The sequence below is a fragment of the Cnephaeus nilssonii genome, assembly GCF_951640355.1.
Source record: "Cnephaeus nilssonii genome assembly, chromosome: 6".
Taxonomy (NCBI): Eukaryota; Metazoa; Chordata; class Mammalia; order Chiroptera; family Vespertilionidae; genus Cnephaeus; species Cnephaeus nilssonii.
This window is the reverse complement of record NC_137077.1, coordinates 22,144,051-22,167,676: the sequence shown is the minus strand read 5'-3', so window position 1 is coordinate 22,167,676 and position 23,626 is coordinate 22,144,051. Positions and strand designations below refer to the sequence as shown.

Genomic DNA, 23,626 nt, shown 5'->3' with positions numbered 1-23,626 from the left:
TAAATGGGTCAATTTAATAAGAGAATAAAATAATCCTAATTGTGTGTGCATTTAATAAGAGAGATGTAGCCAAAACCGGTTTGGCTCAGTGGATAGAGCATCAGCCTGCGGACTGAAAGGTCCCAGGTTCGCATCCGGTCAAGGGCATGTACCTTGGTTGTGGGCACATCCCCAGTAGGGGGTGTGCAAGAGGCAGCTGATTGATGTTTCTCTCTCATCGATGTTTCTAACTCTCTATCCCTCTCTCTTCCTCTCTGTAAAAAATAAATAAAATATATTTTAAAAAAAAGAGATGTAAAATACATGAAACAAAAACTTAAAAGAAGAGGAAGAAAAGCACAATTATATCTTGTCACTTTAATCCCCTTTTCTCAGAAATTGATAGAATTATAGTAATTTATAAAACAAGAATATTGAACAACACTATCAACCAATTTTAACTAATATTTATAGAACACTTCACCTAACAGTAGCAGAGTCTATTTCTTTTCAAGTTTATACAAAAAAAAATTTAGACAAAATATATCTGGACAATAAAAGACTAAATGGACTTCAATTTTTTTTTAAAGTACTTCTCAGACCACAACAGAATGAACTAGGAACCAACCACATGGTATCTGGAAAATCGGTATATGTTGAGAATGTAAAAACCTTCAAATTAATCCACAAGGGAAAAAAAGAAATCATAAGAAATGTTAGCACATTTAGAATTGAATAAAAATGAAAACAATATATCGTATTGTGAGTTGAAGTGAAAGTAAAGCACAGGAGGGAACAGAAAGCAATAGACTGCTATGTAAGAAAAAAAAGCCACAAATTAATATAGCCACCTACATTTAAAAAGTAAAAGAAATAAGAGAAAACTGCACCTAATGTAAAAAAAGAAGAAAGAGTAAAAGAAAATGTAAAAAGAAATCAATGAAAGAGAAGAGAGAAAAACAAAAGGAAATAGAATGTAAACAATACCAAGTGCTCTAGAAAGATTAATAAAATGGATGAACATCTAGACAGATTGGTCAGCAAACTAGGAATAGAATGTAACTTTTCCCAGCTGATAAACAGTATCTACAAAATACTACAGCTAACATATTTTATAGCGGGAGACGTTTTCCTCATAGGTTTGGGAACATTACAAGAATAAACAACCTCCTTCCTCTATTCAACCTTATGGCAGATACTGGCCTGTGCAATAAGGCAGGAAAGAGCAACAAAAGAAATACTAATTAGAAGAGAAATAAAGGACTTTTACCCTCATATGGTGTAAACATCTATGGACAAAATCTTAAGCATTCTAGAAAATCTATAATAATAAAAGTGTAATATGATAATTAGACCAGACGTCCTTCCAGTCGTCCTTCCTTCCTGACAAAGCCGCAGTGTGCAGGGGCTGCGGCGGCAGCGTGTGGGGGCCGGGGCCAAGGCCCTTACACAAATTTTGTGCATTGGGCCTCTAGTAGATAATAAAATTGCTGGATGAATAGTTTGACAAAGTTTCAGGATGCATGGTCAATATACAAAAATCAATTGCATTTCTATTTTCTAACAGCAGATGAATGGAAATTAAATACAGAATCAATTTCCAGATATAAAAACATGAAATACTGAGGGAAATAACACTAAAAAACTATAAAATATTGCTAAATAAATATTAAAAGTCTATATAAATGAAGGAGAAACAATGCTCATAGATGAAGATTAAATGTCATTTAGATGTCAATTTTCTCCAAATTTATCTATAGATTTGATGCAAACTGAAAAATAAAAAATCCTGGTGGTTTTTTTTTTTTCTAAGAGATAAGCAGATTTTAAAATTTATAAGAATAGGACAAGTACTTATAATAATAAAAACATTTTATTAATAAAGGATGACAGAGTTCTAGGACCTATAATACCTGATTTCAAGATTTAACACAAAGCTACAACAATCAAGATCATGTGGCATTGGCATAAGTACAAAAAATATATCAATAAAACCAAATAGAATCAAGAAAGAGACTCAAACATAGGTCCTGGAATTTTCAACAAAATTGACAGGGTACAAAATAAAGCATAGTCTTTTAGCAAATGGTCCCAGAACAATTGGATATCCTTATGTTAGAATTTTAACTCCAATATTTACTTCATACCACAGGCAAAACTTTCCTAAGTGAATAAAAAATTTAAATATAAGAACTAAAACTACAAAATACCTAGAAAAGAACAGAGGGAAAGCTATAATACCTTAAGTTAGGCAAAGATTTCATACAAAAGGCTCATAATTCATAGGACATGGAAGAAAAAAGGTGATAAATTTGACTTTATTAAAATAAAATACTTTTATCATTCTAAACAAACTTTTATCATTCTAAGAAAAATGAAAAGTTAATTTGCAGGCTGGGACACAGCATTTGCAAAACATATATAGGATGACTTATTTGTATCTAAATACATAAAGAACTCTTACAACTAAGTAAGAAATAATACAATTAAAAATTGATAGAATATTAAACATGTCATCAAAGAAGATACCTAAATGACAAGGACATAAAAGATGCAAAACACAATTAGTCATTAGAGGAATGTAAACTAACACCATATGAGAGAGCAACATACCTCCAATAGAATAGCTAAAATTAAAAAGAGTTTAACAAAAGTGTTGTTGAGTTGTGGAGCATCTGAAACTTCCATACATTGCTGGTGGGAACTGAAAATTTTCCCATTTTGAAAACCAGTTTGGCAATTTTTACCTCTATATATAAAAGCCCAGAGCGGCGGAATGACCAGAACGACCAGAATGACTAGTGGCTATGACGTGCACTTCAGCAGCCAACCAGCCTGATCCAGGCCCTAATAACCCCCCCACTCTGCCCCCAGATGGCCTGGCCCCTGATAGGCCCCAATACCCCCAGCAGGGTGGGCCGACTGGACCCTACCCATGCACAAATTCGGGCACCGGGCCTCTAGTTTTTTTATAAAGCTAAATATATACGTACTTTATGATGCCACAATCCCACTTCTGGGAATTTATCCAAGAGAAATCAAACGTATGTTTATGAAAAGACTTGTTATGAAATGTGCAAGGCAGATTCCTAATAGTCAAACACAGAAAAATAAAAGTATATCATGTGATGATTGGTAGGTAATATGTGATATAAACACAAAATGAGAATACTACTCAGAAAAAAGAATGAACTACTTATATGCACAACTTTTAAAAATATTAAAAGCATTATTAAAAGTGAAATAAGCCAGACACAAACACTATATACTATATAATTCCATTTATATGAAATTCTAGGAAAGACAAAACTATATGACATAGAATAAATGACTGCTTACTAAGGGCCAGGTATGATATGTTATCCATACAGAACAGCTTGCAGCTCTTAGTTATGTTATATGAGAAAACTTTAAGATATATTGTTCAAAAACAAGAAGGTACAGAATAATGTGCATTATTTGTTAACATTTGTATAATATAATATATATGCCCATATCTGAGCATATATATACACTGAGTAGCCAGATTATTATGATCTCTGAATGCATAATAATCTGGCCACTCAGTATATATATATATATTAGAGGCCCAGTGCATGAATTCGTGCATGGGTGGGGTCCGGCCAGCCTGGCAAGGGGGAGGGGACATGGGCGGTTGGCCGGCCTGCCTGCTGATCGAACTCCTGGTGGAGGGGACAATTTGCATATTAGCCTTTTATTACATAAGATATACACTGAGTGGCCAGATTGTTATGCGTTCAGAGACCATAATAATCTGGACACTCAGTATATATATATATATATACTGAGTGTCCAGATTATTATGGTATATCACATATTTATGTATATATATATGTATATATATATATATATATATATATATATGTGTGTGTGTGTGTGTGTGTGTGTGTGTGTGTGTATAGACACACACACATATATATATGCCCAAATATATTTGATTATATATATATATACTAGAGGCCTGGTACATGAAATTCGTGCACTCGGGGGGAGGTTGGGTTTCCCTCAGCCCAGACTGTGCCCTCTCGCAGTCTGGGAGCACGGGGAGCAGGCCTAAGCCATCAATCGGACATCCTTAGTGCTGTCGCAGAGGCGGAAGAAGCTCCCACCACCACTGTGCTTGCCAGCCATGAGCCCGGCTCAGGGCTTCTGGCTGAGCAGCGCTCCCCCTGTGGGAGTGCACTGACCACCAGGGAGAAGCTCCTGCATTGAGTGTCTGCCCCCCGGTGATCAGTGTGCATCATAGGGATCAGTTATTCTGCTGTTCGGTCGATTTGAGTATTAGCCTTTTATTATATTGGATATATATTTTTTTGCCTCTAACATTTACAGAACCTGAGGCCAGAAAGCAAATGGAAGCTCACATCTCCTATATTTAAATATTCACATTTATAATTCAAGCCAATATAATTTTATATTCTATCCTACTTGGATAAATATCACTTTATAACCATGAAATTTAAAAATATATAAAAAGAGCATAAGAGTGATAGAGGAGACTGTGTTATTTTGTTTTCTTTGTATAAAGCAGGAAATCAAGGTATGTGTCCTGTATGGAAAAAGAATTAGACTTTAAGTATGCCATTTAATTGTAGAGGTAACCACTGGAAATATATATATATTATATGGAATTGGATAAGGAGAAGTAGGGCTGGTGTTTCCACTCATCCTCAGTTATTAATAAGAAATTTAACAGATAACATAAAAAAATAATATAAGCATATTGTTACTTTATTAACCACCAGAAAAACTAAAAAGAATAATAGGACTTCAGTCTTCATTTTATTTTTATTTATTTTATTTTAAACACATTTTATTTCATTGACAATTTTTTTGAAACAAATTTTTCAAAAGCAAAAAAATAGCCCTAACCGGTTTAGCTCAGTGGATACAGTGTCGGTCTGCAGACTCAAGGGTCCCAGGTTCAATTCCAGTCAAGGTCATGTACTTTGGTTGCGGGCACATACCCAGTAAGGAGTGTGCAGGAGGCAGCTGATCGATGTTTCTCTCTCATCGATGTTTCTAACTCTCTATCCCTCTCTCTTCCTCTCTGTAAAAAGTCAATAAAATATATTTTTAAAAAAGCTTGAAGAAATAAAAAAAAATAAAAATAAAAAAACAAAGCAAATTGCCAGTCTTTCAGATATTCTATCAGTTAATGCACTATTTCTTTTGATACATTTTGTGTTGTAAAAGGTTGGTATACTTCTATTCCAATATGAGCCCAATCCAGATAGCATTGTATCAGATTATTTATTAACCAATAATAAAGCACAGAGCAAAATACCCACAGTCAGCCAAAAGAGCCATAAGTGCATTAACATATTTAAATTGAACAGATCAGGTAGGGTGAAAGCAAAGTTACATGTGTGGATTATAGAAAAACTAGAGTTCCCTTTGCAGGAAGATTCCTGCAATAGGGCTTCCTGCTGCACACTCCCCCGGCCCCGCCTGCTTTACTCCCTTCTCCCCCAGCCCCGCCTGCTTTCCTCCCTTCTCCCCACCCTGCCTGCTTCCCTTCCTTCGCCGCCGCCCCGCTTGCTTGCTTCTCCGCAGCTTCACTCCCTTCTGCAGGCTTGGCTTCTTTCTACATTGTCTTGGTATGCAAATTAACCACCATCTTGGTTGGGTTAATTTGCATACTTGCCCTGATTGGCTGGTGGGCGTGGTTTGGGCATAGTGAAGGAGCGGTCAATTTGCATATTATTCTTTTATTAGGTAGGATAATCCTACATAGTAAAATGGTAATATGTAAATTACCATCACTCCGCTACGCCCATGATTGGGCCAGCAGGAGGCGCAGGGGGCGGGACTCAGGGTGGCCGGGGTAGCTGATTGGGCCAGAAGGACGCTGAGCTCGCGGCGCCTCTGGCGCCGCGAGCTCAGCGTCTGTACCATGGCTGCCGGAGGCTTTCGGAAGGCCTGGGGCGCCTGCGGACAGCCGGACAGGTCCCCCACGATCAAAGGCCAAAGCGGGGGACCTGGCCGCCTGTCTGCTCCGGCGCAAGGCCTTTCGAAAGCCTCCGCAGCGCCGGAGGCTTTCGGAAGGCCTGGGGCGCCTGCGGACAGCCAGCCGGACAGGTCCCCCGCGATCAAAGGCCAAAGCGGGGGGACCTGGCCGCCTGTCTGCTCCGGCGCAAGGCCTTTCGAAAGCCTCCGCAGCGCCGGAGGCTTTCGGAAGGCCTGGGGCGCCTGCGGACAGCCAGCCGGACAGGTCCCCCGCGATCAAAGGCCAAAGCGGGGGGACCTGGCCGCCTGTCTGCTCCGGCGCAAGGCCTTTCGAAAGCCTCCGCAGCGCCGGAGGCTTTCGGAAGGCCTGGGGCGCCTGCGGACAGCCAGCCGGACAGGTCCCCCGCGATCAAAGGCCAAAGCGGGGGGACCTGGCCGCCTGTCTGCTCCGGCGCAAGGCCTTTCGAAAGCCTCCGCAGCGCCGGAGGCTTTCGGAAGGCCTGGGGCACCAGCGGACAGCCAGCCGGACAGGTCCCCCGCGATCAAAGGCCAAAGCGGGGGACCTGGCCGCCTGTCTGCTCCGGCGCAAGGCCTTTCGAAAGCCTCCGCAGCGCCGGAGGCTTTCGGAAGGCCTGGGGCACCAGCGGAGAGCCCGCTGGTGCACCAGGTGCATGATTAAATCATGCACTGGGCCTCTAGTGTATGTATAAAGAAACTTAGATATATGTATTACATTGATGCTAATTGAGAAGCTAAAATGTAGAAAATAGCCTGAACATCTTTGTTTCTGGTCATTCCATGACTATTCTTCCCAGGAGATAGAGTGGGGAGTCACTGGTTTGCTGTTACCCCAGAAATTGAAGTGGACCAAATAATCCATATATTTGAAGTGTAACCAAGGAATTCATAGCATTCTAACAAGCCACCAGGCCCCAAGAATCTCTATATATAAAAGCCTAAGCAACTAGCAACCATTTGACCGTCTGACTGGTAGCAATGACGACACTGACCACCAGGGGCCAGACGCTCAACGCAGGAGCTGCTGAGCGACAACAACTTTGCAGAGTGCCCTCTCGCACTCCAGGACCCCTCAGGGGATATCGGGCTGCGGGTTTCGGCCTGAACCCTGCAGGCCAGGCCAAGAAACCCCACCTGCTGGAGGGACCCCACTCACTCGGCAGATGCCCTTTGAGCCCAGCGCCACCCCAGGTGTGGCTGGCCAGCGTGGGGCAGGGGGACTGCAGGAGATTGGCTCCAGGGCGTGTCTGGCCCGTCTCACCCAGTCCCGCCCCACCAGCCACCTTCTAATTAATTTCCTTTCAAGGTGTACAAATCCGTGCACGGAGCCTCTAGTACAATGTAAGTATTTTATGGTGATGTTCACTATTCCCACATATAATTTTACAAAAATGAATAGTGGGATGGCTCTGCACAGCAAGCAAGAGGTATGCACAGATTTGGGCATATTTAAATATATATTCATATCCAGAGAGAAATGCAGACTTTCATTCACTATGAAAGTGTATCAGCGATATAACTAATTAATGAATTAAATATGTAAATTTTAGAAACACCAATCAGAAAAAATATATGCACCCCTATGTTCATAGCAGCACAATTTACAATAGCTAAGATCTGGAAACAGCTCAAGTACCCATCAGTAGATGAGTGGATTAAAAACTGTGGTACATCTACACAATAGAATACTACACTGCTGTAAAAAAAAAAAAAAGGAACTCTTAACATTTGCAACAGCATGGATGGAACTGAAGAACATTGTACTAAGCGAAATAAGCCAGTGGGAGAAAGATAAGTATCACATGATCTCACTCATTTGTGGCATATATTGAACAACATAAACTGATGAACAAAAATAGATCCAGAGACATAAAAGCATGTAACAGGCCGTCAAACTTCAGGGGGTAGGGGGTGAGGGGTAAGAGATCAACCAAAGGACTTGTATGCATGCATATAAGCATAACCAATGAACACAAACAGTAGGGGGGCAAGGGCATGTACTAGGGGGCGGGAAGGTCAATGGAGGAAAAAGGAGACATATGTAATACTTTCAACAATAAAGAACTTAAATTTTAAAAAAGAAATTTTAAAAAACATAATACAGTTTCATACACAAAATGATCTGCAAGGCATATATAGGTCTATTTTAGCTCACATGTATGCTGTGATTCATAAGCAGATTTTAAAGTGATAAAAATGTCCCTAATTCTGTGTGTAGATAGAATAGATGATGATAGATAGATAGATAGATAGATAGATAGATAGATAGATATAGATAAATAGATAATTTGACATAAATGCCAGGTATCATCATTCTAGGCATTCTCCATGTACTATCTCATTTGATCATTGTAATATTTATATAAGTTAAGGACAGTCTTGCTCTGAATTTTACAAAAAAGAAAATTGAGCAACAGAAGTTAGGCAACTTTCTGAAGGTCTCACAAGTAATAGATGCTGAGCCTTTACATACTGAATATGGTGTGTGTATAATTATTATGATTGTGTATAGGTTGTCTATAAAAATGAGAACTAATGCCAAGAAATAGCATGGAGTCCTATAATAATATGGATACTACTCTCCATGTGTAGCACTCAAAATGCCACTTAGCATGTTTTTCTTGCCTGAGGATAAAAATATTTTCCTGATTTCATGATACTCTTTTTATGAATGAGTCTATTTTTCTTTCCCTTCCTGAAACTAACAAATCTACTTTTTATCTCTGATCAAAACAAGTATGAGTTTGTTCATACTCTTTCTGATGCATATTTGAAAACTATTTTGTTTTTCCATTAGCATTCAGTTAGTCATATGTTAGTAACCTACTTTTTTCATACTGCCATCATTTCCGAACTAGTTAAGACAGGCCAGAACCCTGGATAAGTACGTTTCACTGGGTGAGTCAAAAACAAAACCCCAAACTCAGGACAGCTTAAGAATGCTGACAATTTACTTGTAGAGGAAAACTACTAAAGTAAGCATTTCTGTAAAGTAGTAAGAGATTTAGGAGAACATGTAGAGTATTATGCCTGCAAGAGAGGGCACAAGCTTGTGGATGAAGACGTTTGGAGTGAATTTCAGGGTATGTGTATTACACCCCAATATAAATGTTTTTTTTTTTAAAGTTCCTTTACAGATAAGAAAGAAGTTGTCCCATTTTATAACCAAGATTGCTTCCCCTGTCTCAACCTGCAGAGCCCAAGGATGGGAAGAAACAGCTCACATCTGGCTAACGTGAATAAAGGAATTCCTGAGTGATTGCGTATATGCCCTCTCTTGCAGATGTCTTTTTTTTTTTTTTTCTATTTTCTGCAGCAAGATGTATAGTACAAGCATTAGCTAGCACTTGAAAGTTTCGTGGATTTACTCTTATTTTAATTACTCTTACCGGAGGCTGTGGTTCGTCAATGGTGTCTCAGGAAAAGAATTCCAGGGACATTCACAAAGGAGTTTAGTGATAGTGTCAAGATTTATTAGAGCAAAAGGTGACTACTCGGAGTGACAGTACACACACACACACACACACACACACACACACACACACACACGGAGAGGCAGAGAGCAGGCAGGCCATAGGGTAGTGGCTACCTCACGGTCCTGGCTAAGCTTCCATATACTTCCTCCTCTGGGGAAGAATAGGCTTTCTTTCAAACGATCCAATCTCTTTCCTAGACTTTCCCAGGTTAGTGCACTCCCCCATTTTATGGTCACCATTTTGGCTCCTACTGCGCATGCTTCTTGGTTCTGCTGCCTCACTTGGCTTCTACTGGGCATGCGCCCCGTGAAAGAGCCTATGTGTGTGTGGCGGGGTGGGGGGGGTGAGGGGGCCGTGAGAGAGCTGGCTCCTCCCTCTGTCCACGCCGCACAGCACCTGCACACCCTCGGGAGCTGCAGCGCTGTTCTCCTACCTGCAAGATGCCGCTTTCCCCCCAAGGTGAGTGGGAAACTGTTTGCTGGTTTAGTTAGGCTTAGTTTGCTTTCTTCTCTTTCCTTTGTAACTGTCTACGCGGACATTACCATTTCAGTATCTATAATATGTATTTCAATTATTTCTTTTTTTCGCATTAGATATTTGGCATTTTGTATTTTGAAAAAAATCTATCATCTTTTATATTTTAGTTTATTAATGTTTTGGTGTTTTAATGTACTCCAACGGCCATAACACATTCAACTTCTTCCCGTTATTGCTTGCAGTATAAAGAAAACAGTGTATCCGATAATCAAGTTCTGTCATATGACCTTATAACTTTCCTTTCTTTCCAATGTTTGATGTTTATAAATTTGTATATACGTTACAGATATTTGTCTGATCATAGTCCTATTGATGACCCTTATACTTTCTTGATTACGATTCCCATTCCCACTATTTCCAGTTTTGGAAATAACCGTGCCTTTCCTCCTGCCTTCCAAATCTAGGTGATCGCCTCACCCCATCTGAACTGCTCTAGCAATCATTGCCACTTACCTTCTTTGTACTTTGTAAGGCCATTGTATCCTTTACTACTTTAAGAATTAGATGCTTTTGCCGAAACCGGTTTGGCTCAGTGGATAGAGCGTCGGTCTGCGGACTGGAAGGTCCCAGGTCCGATTCCGGTCAAGGGCATGTACAATGGTTGCGGGCACATCCCCCGGTGTGGGGGGGGGGGGGGGGAGGCAGCTGGTAGATGTCTCTCTCTCATCGATGTTTCTAGCTCTCTATCCCTCTTCCTTCCTCTCTGTGAAATATCAATAAAATATATTTAAAAAAAGAAAAAAAAAGAATTAGATGCTTTTTGTGTTAAGTTTGTGAAACCCAAATTCATTTCTATTTTAAAATGCTCAAGAGACTTTTAAAAGGCCCAAAGGCATCCAGGTTTAATTTGAGATCTTCCTGAGGTGGTGTCCATCAGTTTCTTCCTTACTGAGGCATCAATTTGACCCTTGTTAATGAAATACCTTGATAATTCTAGTCAGATCGTGGTGATTTTCTGTGACTCCCAGTAGCTTTCATAAATAGCCATCTGTTTACAAGCAATGAAAAATATAATATCAGAAATAATCACGAAACATCCGTAGATTCCACTTGAATATCCTCTTTGCATTATTCTTTGCTACCAAGCCCAATGACTATCAATTTGAGTAGCAGAGATCATGATGTCACCTACAAAGACTGGTTTTAAATGAAGCTCTTTCAGAATAGAAACCCTTCAAGACAAAACACCAAGAGGGAGATGCTTTTAATGAGAACTTCTGGACTGAATATTATGGAAGAGCTAGAGGCCCGGTGCATGACATTCATGCACTGGGGGGGCGGAGCAGGGGAGTCCCTCAACCCGGCCTGTGCCCTCTTGCAGTCTGGCACCCCTACAAGGATGTCCTACTTCCGGCTTAGGACCCCTCAGATATCCCCTGAGGGATCCTTAGCACTGCTGCAGAGGTGGGAGAGACTCACACTACCACTGCTACACTTACCAGCCATGAGCCTGGCTTCCGGCTGAGTGGTGCTCCCCTTGTGGGAGCGTACTGACCACCAGGGTGCATCTCCTGTGTTGAGCGTCTGCCCACTGGTGGTCAGTGCACGTCATAGCGACTGGTAGTTCCACCCTAGAGTCAATTTGCATATTAGGGTTTTATTACATTAGATTCATGAATAATAAATATCCAGTATGGGTTTCTCTGGAAATTTTATTATAAACTAGAGGCCCGGTGCACTAAATTTGTGCATGGGGTGGGGGAGAAGGGGCCCCTCAGCCCGGCCTGCACCCTCTCGCAATCCGGGACCACTGGCTCCTAACTGCTCACCTGCCTGCCTGCCTGATCGCCCCTAACTGCCTCTGCCTGCTGGCCTGGTCGCCCCTAACTGCCCTCCCTTGCCAGCCTGGATGCCCCTAACTGCCCTCCCTTGCTGGTCTGGTTGCCCTTAACCGCCTCTGCCTCGGCCCCCGCCACCATGGCTTTGTCCGGAAGGACATCTGGATGAATGTCCTGAAGGTGTCTGGTCTAATTAGCATATTACCCTTTTATTAGTATAGATGTTAATTTAATTTAATTTAATTTAATTTTTTTGCAGATCACAAGTTGAAGATTTTTGTATTTGTAGTTTTTATTACTGTTGTTGTTGCTATTACTGCAGTGGTCATTAGAGGTGAGTGGATTAATTCATAAACTTTCTATGGCTACTTATGCTCAACAGGTTTAAGCTTTTATATCTTTTATATTTCAAGCTTAATTCAGAATCTCTCAGTTTGGGATAATAAATTGGTTTGTAGATATTTGTCCTCAGGTTCCTACCAGTTCAGCAGGTTTTACAGTCATCTTCTCAACTGTTGTACTTTTTGATCTTGGAGTAAAGTAATCATAAATTCTCAGATGACTGTCAGATAGCCACAGCAATAACTATTTTTTAAATTAATATGTTGTTATTGACTTTAGAGAGAGAGGAAGGGAGAAGAAGAGGGAGAGATAGAAACATTAATGAGAGAAATACATTAATCGGCTGCCTCCTGCACACCCCTTACTGCGGATCGAGCCCACATCCCAGGTACGTGCCCTGATCAGGAATTGAACTGGTGACCTCTTGGTGCATGGGAACAACTGAATCACACTGGGCAAGCAATAACTTTTATTTTGAATTGAGAGTATTTTGTGTGAGTTAAAGAACTAATATTAAATACATTTTGTTTAATATATTTAATTCTGACAAGACTATGAAATAGGTATAATTATGAAATCCATTTATATATAAAGGAATAGAGGCCAGAGGGAATAAGTAGATTCTTAGAAATAAATTCCAGTGCCAAAATTATGACTCTCATGTAATTCCTAATATTTTGACCACCATGCAACACTCCTCCATAATTGCAGTATATTTTTACTCTAATTTATTTTGGATCAAGAGTAAGTGATATTACGAATAGTTGTTCTATTAAATATTTATTTAATTTTATACTATTATGTTGAAAAATACAAAATAATAGCATAAGTAATGTTGCAAAATTTTCTCTGTTTGAGTAGATTTTTAAAAAGGAAGACATTCATTTTCTTCTGGGTATTATGGGTTTACTTTGTGAAAAGAATACAAGGTAGATTTTTATTCCTGAGATAGGGCCTAATAGTAGTCTTCAGTGCTTGATTGTCTCTATGCATGTTTTGCTTACTTTAGCACTTAAAGTACAATAGTTTACACTCTTGGTTCTTGTTTTTTTTTTTTTTTGTCATTTCCAAGAGTACTGGATATGCTTCTTGCTCACAGTCTCCTCTGTCACTATAGAGTCCTAGGAGTTCAATGTCATCAATTTAAACATCTGCAATTCAAATATTTGGAGAAAAGGGTTTCTATGAGATGTCTTTATATCATTGATTAATTGATTAATTTTTAAAAGTGTTGAAACACAATATACATATATTTTAATTAAATCTTTATTGTCCCTCTTTTCCCCCATTGACCCCTTTTAGTCTTCCCCCAGCCCCGTAGATGGCTTTTGTTTAAGTCTTTATTGTTTAAAGTATTACATATGTCTCCTTTTTCCCCCATTGGCCCCTCCCAAGCCACTCCAACCCCTCAGCACATGCCCCCACAACCCCATGCCCATGTCCATTGGTTATGCTTAGATGCATGCATGTAAATCCTTTGGTTGATCACTACCTCCTCCTCTTACCCTCCCCTGCCTTTCCTCTGAGGTTTGACAGTCTGTTTGATGCTTCTGACTCTGGATCTATTTTTGTTCATCAGTTCATGTTGTTCATTATATTCCACAAATGAGTGAGATTATGTGATACTTATCTTTCTCCAACGGGTTTATTTTGCTAAGCATAATGCTCTCCAGATCCATCATGGTGTTGCAAATAGTAAGAGTTATTTATTTTTTAGAGCAGCATAGTATTCCATTGTTTAGATTCAACACAGCTTTTTTATCCACTCATCTGCTGATGGGCACTTAGGTTGTTTCCATATATTAGCTATTGTAAATTGTGCTGCAATGAAATAGGGGTGCATACATTCTTTCTGATTGGTTTTTCTGATTTCTTGGGATATATTCCTAGATGTGGGATTACTGGGTCAAATGGGAGTTCCATTTTTAACTTTTTAAGAAAACTCCATACTGTTTTCCACTGTGGCTGCAGCATTCTGCATTCCCACCAGCAGTGAACGAGGGTTCCTTTTTCTTCTTGTCCTTGCCAGCACTTGTTTGTTGATTTGTTGATGATAGACATTCTGACAGGTGTGAGATGGTACCTCATTGTCGTTTTGATTTGCATCTCTCGGATGATTAGTGACTTTGAGCATGTTTTCATATGTCTCTTGGCCTTCTGTATGTCCTCTTTAGAAAAGTGTCTATTTAGGTCCTTTTCCTATTTTTTTTATTGGATTGTTTATCTTCCTTTTGTTAAGTTGTATGAGTTCCCTGTAAATTTTGGAGATTAAACCCTTATCAGAGATAACATTGCAAATATGTTCTCTCATGCAGTGGGCTTTCTTGTTATTTTGTTGATGGTTTCTATTGATGTGAAAAAGCTTTTTATTTTGATGTAGTCCCATTTGTTTATTTTCTCCTTAGTTTCCATTGCCCTAGGAGCTGTATCGATAAAGATACTGCTATGACATATGCCTGATATTTTGCTGCCAATGTATTCTTCTTACGTTTAAGTCCTTTATCCATTTTGAGTTTATTTTTCTGTATGGTGTAAGTTGGTGATCTAGTTTCATTTTTTTGCATGTATCTGTCCAATTTTCCCAACACTGTTTATTGAAGAGACTGTCTTGACTCTATTGTATGCTCCTGCTTCCTTTGTCAAATTTTAATTGAGAATAATAGCTTGGGTCAATTTCTGAGTTCTCTGTTCTGTTCCATTGATCTATATGTCTGTTCTTGTGCCAGTACAAGGCAGTTTTGAGAACAGTGGCTTTGTAAGATAGCTTGATATCTGGTATTGTGGTCCTTCCAACTTTGTTCTTCTTTGTCAGGATTACTGCAGCTATTCAGGGTCTTTTTTATTCCATATGAATTTTTGGAGTTTGTTCTAGGTCTGTGAAATATGCCATTGGTATTTTAATGGGGATTGCATTGAATCTATAGATTGATTTGGGAAGTAAGGACATATTAATGATGTTGATTCTACCAATCCATGAACATGGTATATTCTTCCATTTGTTTATGTCTTCCTCTATCTCTTTTGTCAATGACCTGTAGTTTTTCGAGTACAGGTCTTTTACCTCCTTAGTAAGTTTATTCCTGGGTATCTTGATTTTTTTGTTGCAATGGTAAATGGGATTGTTTTTTAGTTTCTCTTTCTGTGAGCTCATTATTAGTGTATAAAAAAAATAGATTTCTGAGTGTTAATTTTGTATCCTGCTACATTGCCAATTCATTTATTAAGTCCAATATTTTTTGATGGAGTCTTTAGGATTTTCTATGTACAATATCAAACACAATATATTTCATTACCCATCTTTGGTGCCTGGATTCACTTCTGAGTATTATAAAAAATAAATAAACAAACAAGTAAATCAGTAATCACTGCAAAGTGAGAAGAGAAGGCTTTAAAGTTGGCCCTCCATTTGAACATTTACTTGGTTCTTTTTTAGTTTCATTAACTTATTCAAACATTTGGAGGGTGGGAACTTTTTTTTAGTCTCATTACTCAGCACCTAACTAAAATCCTGAGACAGTAAATTCTCAAAACAATTTTCAGATAAATATATTCATTATCATTCTGGCTCCTTTGGCACTGACTATTGTTGAAGTAGAACAAATGTTCTACTAACTCTTATGTTTCAATGATTTGTTATCATTTATGGTGAGTTTCACTTCTGTAACTTGGATATCTTCTCTTGTCTACGACTTTCTCATTTCTTCAAGGTAAAATGAATCCTTCATTTCTTGCCTTAGTCTTTGAGGCTTAACTTATAATCAGGTCTCTGGGTCTCTTCCTTGATTGCTAAATTTTATACATTATTTTTGATAGAATGTCAATAAAGACCGTGAAAGGTTATCGGTTCCATTTCTCAAAATAGAAGCCAAGAAAATAAAATAGACTACTTGGCCACTAAATGGTCTTCCTTGCAGAAAGAATTGAATTCATTCACTATCCCATGAATGAAGCTAATTTTGCAAACCTCAGACCATGGGATTTAAAAATAAAATTGATTCACCAGAATGAGTAGAAACACTTTTTAATTTTAAAAAAATTTTATAATTTCGTTCTTTTTTTTTCAGCACACCCTGAAAAAACGTCAGAACATCCCCAAACTACAAAATGTTCAGGAGAATGGATTGGAATAGGAAATAAATGTTTCTATTTTTCTAAAGATACTAAGAATTGGACAGGCAGTAAAATATTTTGCAGTTCACAGGGATCAGAACTTGCTCCAATTGATACACATGGAGATATGGTAAGAAAAGGGGAAAGTTTTCAATCATTTCAGAGTTTAAGCTTGTACAAAAGGAAAATAAAAATGGCAAAAATTAATACTCAATAATGTAAGTCAGATGATGTTTTAAGCACTGAAACTATAAAGTATTATGCTGAGCAAAATAAGCCAGTCAGAGAAAGACAAGTATCACATGATCTCACTCATATGTGGAATCTAATGAACAAAATAAACTAATGAACAGAATAGATCCAGAGACATAGAAGCATGACTGTAGAATCTCAGAGGGAAAGCAGGGGAGGAAGGGTGCGAAGAGATTAACCAAAGAATTTATATGCATATATGCATAACCCAGGGACCCAGACAGTAGGGTGGTGAAGGCCTGGGGTAGGGAGCAGATGTGGGCCAGAAGGGTCAGTGGGGGGAAAAGGTGGAAAATCTGTAATACTTTCCAACAATAAAGATGAAACAAAACAAAACAAAACCTCATTCAATCTTCAACTAATACCTACAAAGTATTTACATATCCCCATTTAAAGGTGAGGATAATGAAGCACAGAGAGATTATGTATCAGTCATTGTCATAGTCATAATTTGTTGAACTTGGATTTGAACACAAGCAAATTATCCAGTGATTGTATGTCTTTAGTCACAATACATATACTGTTCAGATAGCTAATGTTTTTGTTCAGTATTCTTAGATTATTAAATAGATTGTTTTTAATACCTTTACAATGGCATTCTCTCCAAAGTACCCTGGGAAATTTGAAACAAACAAAGGATATGAAAATTTAGAGATGAGGATGTGAAGAAAATCCATACAGTTTGAAGAAAGTGAGACAATTAATGGAATAAGTAAAAGGGCAGAGAAAGAGGGACTTGGAATCCAGGCCTCAGTGTAACAGCGGAAGTTGTTTGTTTGTAAAGAAAAGCTGACTACTAAGTCTGTGGTCCAATAATTAGGAACCCATAGAAGAGGGGCTAAACTCATCACTCCATATATTTTATTGCAATACCTGGTATTCAGAAGTTAGTTTGATTTCTGATTCTATGAGAAAACACAACAGCAATGGCATTTTTATTCTGGTATTTAGTCAAAGTAGCTCATTACTGAGTTTTTACTATTTTAACAGTACTTATACTTTCAATTTAACCCCTTCCCCCCTGAAATCTTTCTTCGATGATTTTTGAGAGCAAAGCTGTGCAGAAAGAAAAATATAAGCATTAGTTCTCTGTCACCTTTAAAGAACATGCTGAATTAGTTCCTATAAAAACTGCTTAGCTTCTGATTTTGCCATCCAGAAAGATATCATATCAAATCAGTTTATCATCTTTGTCATTCACTCTATGACTAAAAGATATCGATAGTTTATGCATTAGAATTAGAAGTTGAAACAGAAGTTACCTTTAAAGACAGTTAGAGTCAGGGCAGATCAGAGAGTTTAAATTTTTGCCATTTTTATTCTCTTTTTGATAAAGTCACTCTACTACTTAGAGACATTTAAGAAATAAGAGCAAAGTGAAAATCTTTTTGGTAAAACTAAACTAAACATCTGTGCTGCTAGTTGTTGTTGAAGCATTAGGGCATGCAAGTTAAGATGTAAATCATAAAATCTGGCTGGGGCGAGAAGCATGTTTAGCAGTGTGCTCTAAAATATCAAATAGATTATGCCCTGATTTTTGTGAAAGGACTTTTTGAAGAAGCACGCAGAAACATCTATGCACTGGATTGGGTTGAGCAGAAAACAAGGAGAGTCTTGGAAATGGACAAATGGCACCACATTCAATGCTTGGTGAGTTTCAAATTTAGTAGGAAAGGTTGTATTCTGGTTGCACAGAAAACTTAAATGGTTTGAGTTGTGATATGTGCCTTTTCACACTGAAACATACCCTAGAGCAGTGGTCGGCAAACGCATTAGTCAACAGAGCCAAATATCTACAGTACAACGATTGAAATTTCTTTTGAGGGCCAAATTTTTTAAACTTCAACTTCTTCTAACGCCACTTCTTCAAAATAGACTCACCCAGGCCGTGGTATTTTGTGGAAGAGCCACACTCAAGGGGCCAAAGAGCCGCATGTGGCTCGCGAGCCGCAGTTTGCCGACCATGGCCCTAGAGCAGCCCATCTTCTTGCTACCTTGCTAAATGACAGTGAAATTTTCCATTCCATTGTTTCCTATTTTATTTTTTCATTGTCAAACTCTTGCTTATCAGCCCTCCTATTGATAAATCAAATTCAACTACTTTGCTAATTCCAACCAACTACTTAAATTTATACAAGATCTCTTTTCTTTAAGTAGAGACCATGTAGTTGTCTTTAACTTTCCAAATGGCCATCATAAGCAACATTATTTATTTATGAAAGCATTTCTTGAGTGAATCTTGTTTCCTGACTTATATTCTATTTTACCTATAAGAACTGTACTAATTTTCTTTTGTATACATGTATTCCTGCCTTAATATTTCATTAAGTGCTAGTTAAAATTAGATAAATATTAAAATGTGTATAAGATAAATTATATTTATTACAAAAAAGGGATAATTTTTGTCATCAGCAGAGAAAATTAATAAGAACAACATTATAATTAGTATCTTTGGTTTTTGTCTCAGTATGTTTCAAAAGTGCCAAATATATATATAAATCTTATTACTTTTAAAAAGGAAAATCGGCTAAAAATATACCAGGAAACTATTTATTTATTTATTTATTTATTTATTTATTTATTATTTTTCAATTATAGTACATATTCAATATTGTCTTGTATTAGCTTTAGATGTATAGCATAGTGGTTAAACAATCATGTACTTTACTGAGTGGTCCCCCTGATATATCCAGTACCCACCTGATCCCTTATATGGTTATTACAATATTATTTACTATATTCCCTATGCTATAATTTACATCTCCAAGACTATTCTGTAACTGCCAATTTATATTTCTTAATTCCTTCACCTTTTTCACCCAGCCCTATAATCCCATTCCACTCTGTCAATTGTCAATCTGTTCTCTGTATCTATGAGTCTGAGAAAACTGCTTTTTTAAGAAATTTCAGAGACCTTTAGACTTAGTGACTCCTGATAGATAGATGATAGATAAATAGCTAATGGATGGATGGATAGATAGATAGATAGATAGATAGATAGATAGACAGACAGATAGATGATAGAGGTAGATATATAAATGTAATAGAAATAGAAATATATTTATATCATTGACTTTTCCATGTCTACCTATATCTATCTTCCATTGTTCTAAATAATGTTATAGATTACACTAATAATACATTCAATCTTACATTTCTTTAATGTAACACATATTTTTGTGTAGCATACAGTGAGGGGTGAGTATGGAGCTCAGTGTCTGGAATAAAGTGTTTCAAATCACTGTAATTTTAAAAATACATATTTTTATTGCTTTCAGAGAGGAAGGGAGAGGAAGAGAGAGAAACATCAATGATCAGAGAGAATCATTGATCTGCCTCCTGCATGCCCCCTACTGGGGAACGAGCCTGCAACCCGGGCTTGTGTCCTGACCAGGAATCAAATTGTGATCTCCTGGTTCATAGGTCAATGCTCAACCACTGAGCAACACCGGCTGGGAAAAATCACTGTATTCTTAATTTTATTTTTTGTTACAGCTGTAAGTGGTTTCCAAACTGATTTTGGCTATTCCTTTTTAGGTTTGAAATTGACGGGAATGGATTATTTGCTTTTCTGAATGCTGATGGAGTTTACAGTTCAAGGGGATTTGTTGATATCAAGTGGATTTGCAGCAAACCTAGATTTTAATAGAGAAAAAAACTGGAAAATTATTACCATAGTTTGGGAATAGACTAGCCCTGGCTGGATAGCTCAGTGGATTGGAGCATTGTCCTGTACACCAAAAGGTTGTGGGTTCCTGCTCAGGATAGATACCTAGGTTTCAGGTTAGATTCCAAGTCGGGGCACATTCAGGAGGAAATAAATGATGTTTCCCGCTCATCTCTCTCTCTCTCTCAAATCAACAAACAGATCCTCAGGTGAGCATACAAAAAATAAAAATAAAGTGAAAGACTAAAGTTATTTTTCACTTCTGAGGCTGTGAAAGTGTAGCAGGATAGGAAGAATTTAGGGAAAACTCCCAACAAATAAAATGAGGAAGCTGGAAGGGCATCATAGGAGGATAAGCCTTTCGGCCATCTTATCAAAGCCCCCACCTCCAGGCATGATCAAAGGGAAACAGTTTATGTCAGAAAAAACTCCTGAGGTGGTCACAGAAATCCAAGCTACAACCAGATCAATCCAAGGAAACATTGACCAGAGAAGAAGATTAATAGAGGATAAATGGTAATGAAAGAAGGTTTACCTTGGGATGGTAATCAGAATACAATACAGATGATGAACTGTAGAATTGTATACCTGAATCCTGTATAATTTTATTAACCAATATCACCCCAAAATTAATCTAAAAATGTCACCATCGTAATGAAAGCTGACACTATAAGTAGAAAGGGTGGGGTGGATGAACACCATGACACTTCCAAAATGGACCATATTGGGAACAAGAACCCCTCTCAACCAGAAGGTGGAGTCAGAATTTGGTGCGACAGAGTCCAGAAACAGCCCACCCTTGGAAACACATAAAATCCCAAGAACTGACTGACACAGTGTGCAATTCACTCATGAATTGGCTTACATCCACTCCGGGGGTAACGAGGCCATAGCTCAACCCCTGACCTGTCTCCAGGAACTCGAGTTCTAGACTCATTCTCTACCTAAATAAAACTTGCTTTTCTCATTCAGACTCGTTTTTGTTTGTTTGTTTGTTTGTTTGTTTTGCTTTTTGTTTGTTTTTTATTCTTTCCTGCAGGTGTCAAGGGTCTGGAGGTGCCAGACTATAACAGGGCAGGGCATAGGAACTGGACAGGTGACAAAAGGAACTAAAAACTGTTGAATGAGTCCAGCCTATATAGTTCAGTGGTTGAGCATCGACCTATGAACCAGGAGGTCACAGTTCAATTCCCTGTCAGGGCACATGCCTGGGTTGCAGGCTCGATCCCCAGTAGGCGGCAGCCAACCAGTGATTCTCTCTCATCATTAATGTTTCTATCTTTCCCTCTCTGAAATCAATAAAAATATATATATTTTTTTTAAATTGAGTGAATGATTACAGGCAAAACCTCATTAATTCAAGACACATAATTGCTCATTATGAGCACAAGTCAGGAAATTTCTATTAGGTCCAAACAAAATAACAGTAAACAATTACATGCAATGATGGTTATGAAAAGCAAATTTAAATGGATCTATATTAATAGGCCAGCCAACATTTACAGTTTAAAAGTTAGAGAAATATATGTGTAAATATTATAAAACTAGAGGCCCGGTGCATGAAATTTGTGCACGGGGGGGGGGGGGTCCCTCAGCCCAGCCTGCACCCTCTTGAAAAACAGGACCCCTTGGGGGATGTCCGACTGATCGCCCCTAACTGCGTGCCTGCCTGTTGATCACCCCTAACTGCCTCTGCCTCAGCTCCCACTACCACAGCTTCATCTGGAAGGATGTCTGGAATGATGTCCAGAAGGTCATTCAGCTGTCTGGTCTAATTAGCATATTATGCTTTTATTATTATAGATACTAACCATAGTAACTTTGACTTTATCCTAAAAACAAGAGAAAATCTACCAAGAAGGATCCTAACGTTATAAATAATAATCACTGATATAATTACATTAGAATTATAAAGCTTAGACTATAGAACATAAACTAAAATAATGACATTAAAAGTGACCAAACAATAGATTTTTGTAAAAATTTAATTTTACAAGTAAGATCAAGGAAATAAGATGGTCTTATGACACCTGCCTGGGTGTGTCATAAAATTTAATCCTGCAGAACATTTGAATAATTATAGCAATTCTGTGTTTGTTACATTTCCTGCCTAAGTAACTATAATCTGTGCGTACTCACAAGAAGGAATGTGAGTGTATGTAAAGAGATAGAGTGATAGAGAATCTGGAGAAAAGGGGAGTATCTAGGTTATAGGGCAAACACATACAAACAAGTCCTTTTTTAATATCTTTATGGCGCTTAATTCCTTCATTGCAGATGAAATTTTCTGATAATGATAAAAGGAGATTTTTATGAACCCCACCCATCATTCCTTTTACCTGGCACTTTATGTAAAAGCAAATGACTTTAAGTAATCCTGGAAACTGTCAGCATGTAATCAAGTATGGGCATATTACATCTATGCATCATGTTGCAACCAAGAAAATTTGAAAATGATCATTTTTAGACACTATTGGGCATTATAGGTAGATGTGTTAAATTTGGTTCATAATATAGGTTTTATTTTTATTGTCGGTTCATGGTTACAAGTTAATTTTGTTAATTGCTTAGCAATTTAGAATAACTCATCCCTCTTTTTGTTTTTTCTTTGAGTCACAGTTAATAGGGTATAAATTCCTGATGATTTAGAATTAACTACACACAACTTCTTGAGCTTAAATAACTACCTCACTTATAAGGTGGACACAAACTTTGGTATTTATTTTGTAATATGAATGTGTTTTGAATAAATAAGAGGAAAAATTAGAAACTTTACTTTTTAATAGACTTTCAGTTAGAAAACTAAGGGGATAAGACAGTTCTCAATATATTTAACATAAATTTTATTAAAGGAGAATAAATTCTAAAATCACACTAAAAACATGTCACTACAAATAGACAACTTATGCTTACAACACCTGAATACTTTATTACCAGCTGAAAGTTTGATTTCTTTTTTATAAAATTGAAAACAGTCAACTTGGGGTAAAAGCCTACCATAAAGAAAAAAGTGGCATATCTGTATCTATGTGTCTGGTCTATTGTTTTACCAAATGCTCAGAAAGAGTTAGAAACCAAGGAATAGAACACACATGGGAAATAGGCAGGATTAGAAAAAGATTAAATTTAATTATTTTTTTAGACATTAAAACAATAAGAAATTATATTTTCTTATCCTATATAATAAAGAGGTAATATGCAAATACACCATCACTCCAACACACAAGATGGCCTCCCCCATGTGGACACAAGATGGCCGCCACAAGATGGCCAGCAAGGGAGGGCAGTTGTGGGTGATCAGGCCAGCAGGGGAGGGCAGTTGGAAGGGACCAGGACTGTATGGGAGGACAGTTGGGGGTGACCAGGCCAGCAGGGAAGGGCAGTTGAGGGCAACCAGGCCTGCAGGGGAGGACAGTTGGGGGGGGGACCCAGGGCTGCAGGGGAGGGCAGTTAGTGGCAACCAGGCCTGCATGGGAGGACAGTAGGGGGCAATCAGG

General features: G+C 38.2%; 1 protein-coding gene across 1 annotated transcript; it reads left to right on the top strand.

Moving 5' to 3' along the window:
* Nucleotides 1-9,883: 9,883 nt before the first annotated feature.
* CLEC2A (C-type lectin domain family 2 member A) lies at nt 9,884-20,108 on the top strand (the record flags this gene model as incomplete). The annotated part of the gene is made up of 5 exons (XM_079775514.1): nt 9,884-9,902; nt 12,018-12,092; nt 16,165-16,340; nt 18,009-18,112; nt 20,000-20,108. The coding sequence occupies 5 exons, from the start codon at nt 9,884-9,886 to the stop codon at nt 20,106-20,108; spliced, it is 483 nt and encodes a 160-aa protein (XP_079631640.1).
* Nucleotides 20,109-23,626: the final 3,518 nt, after the last annotated feature.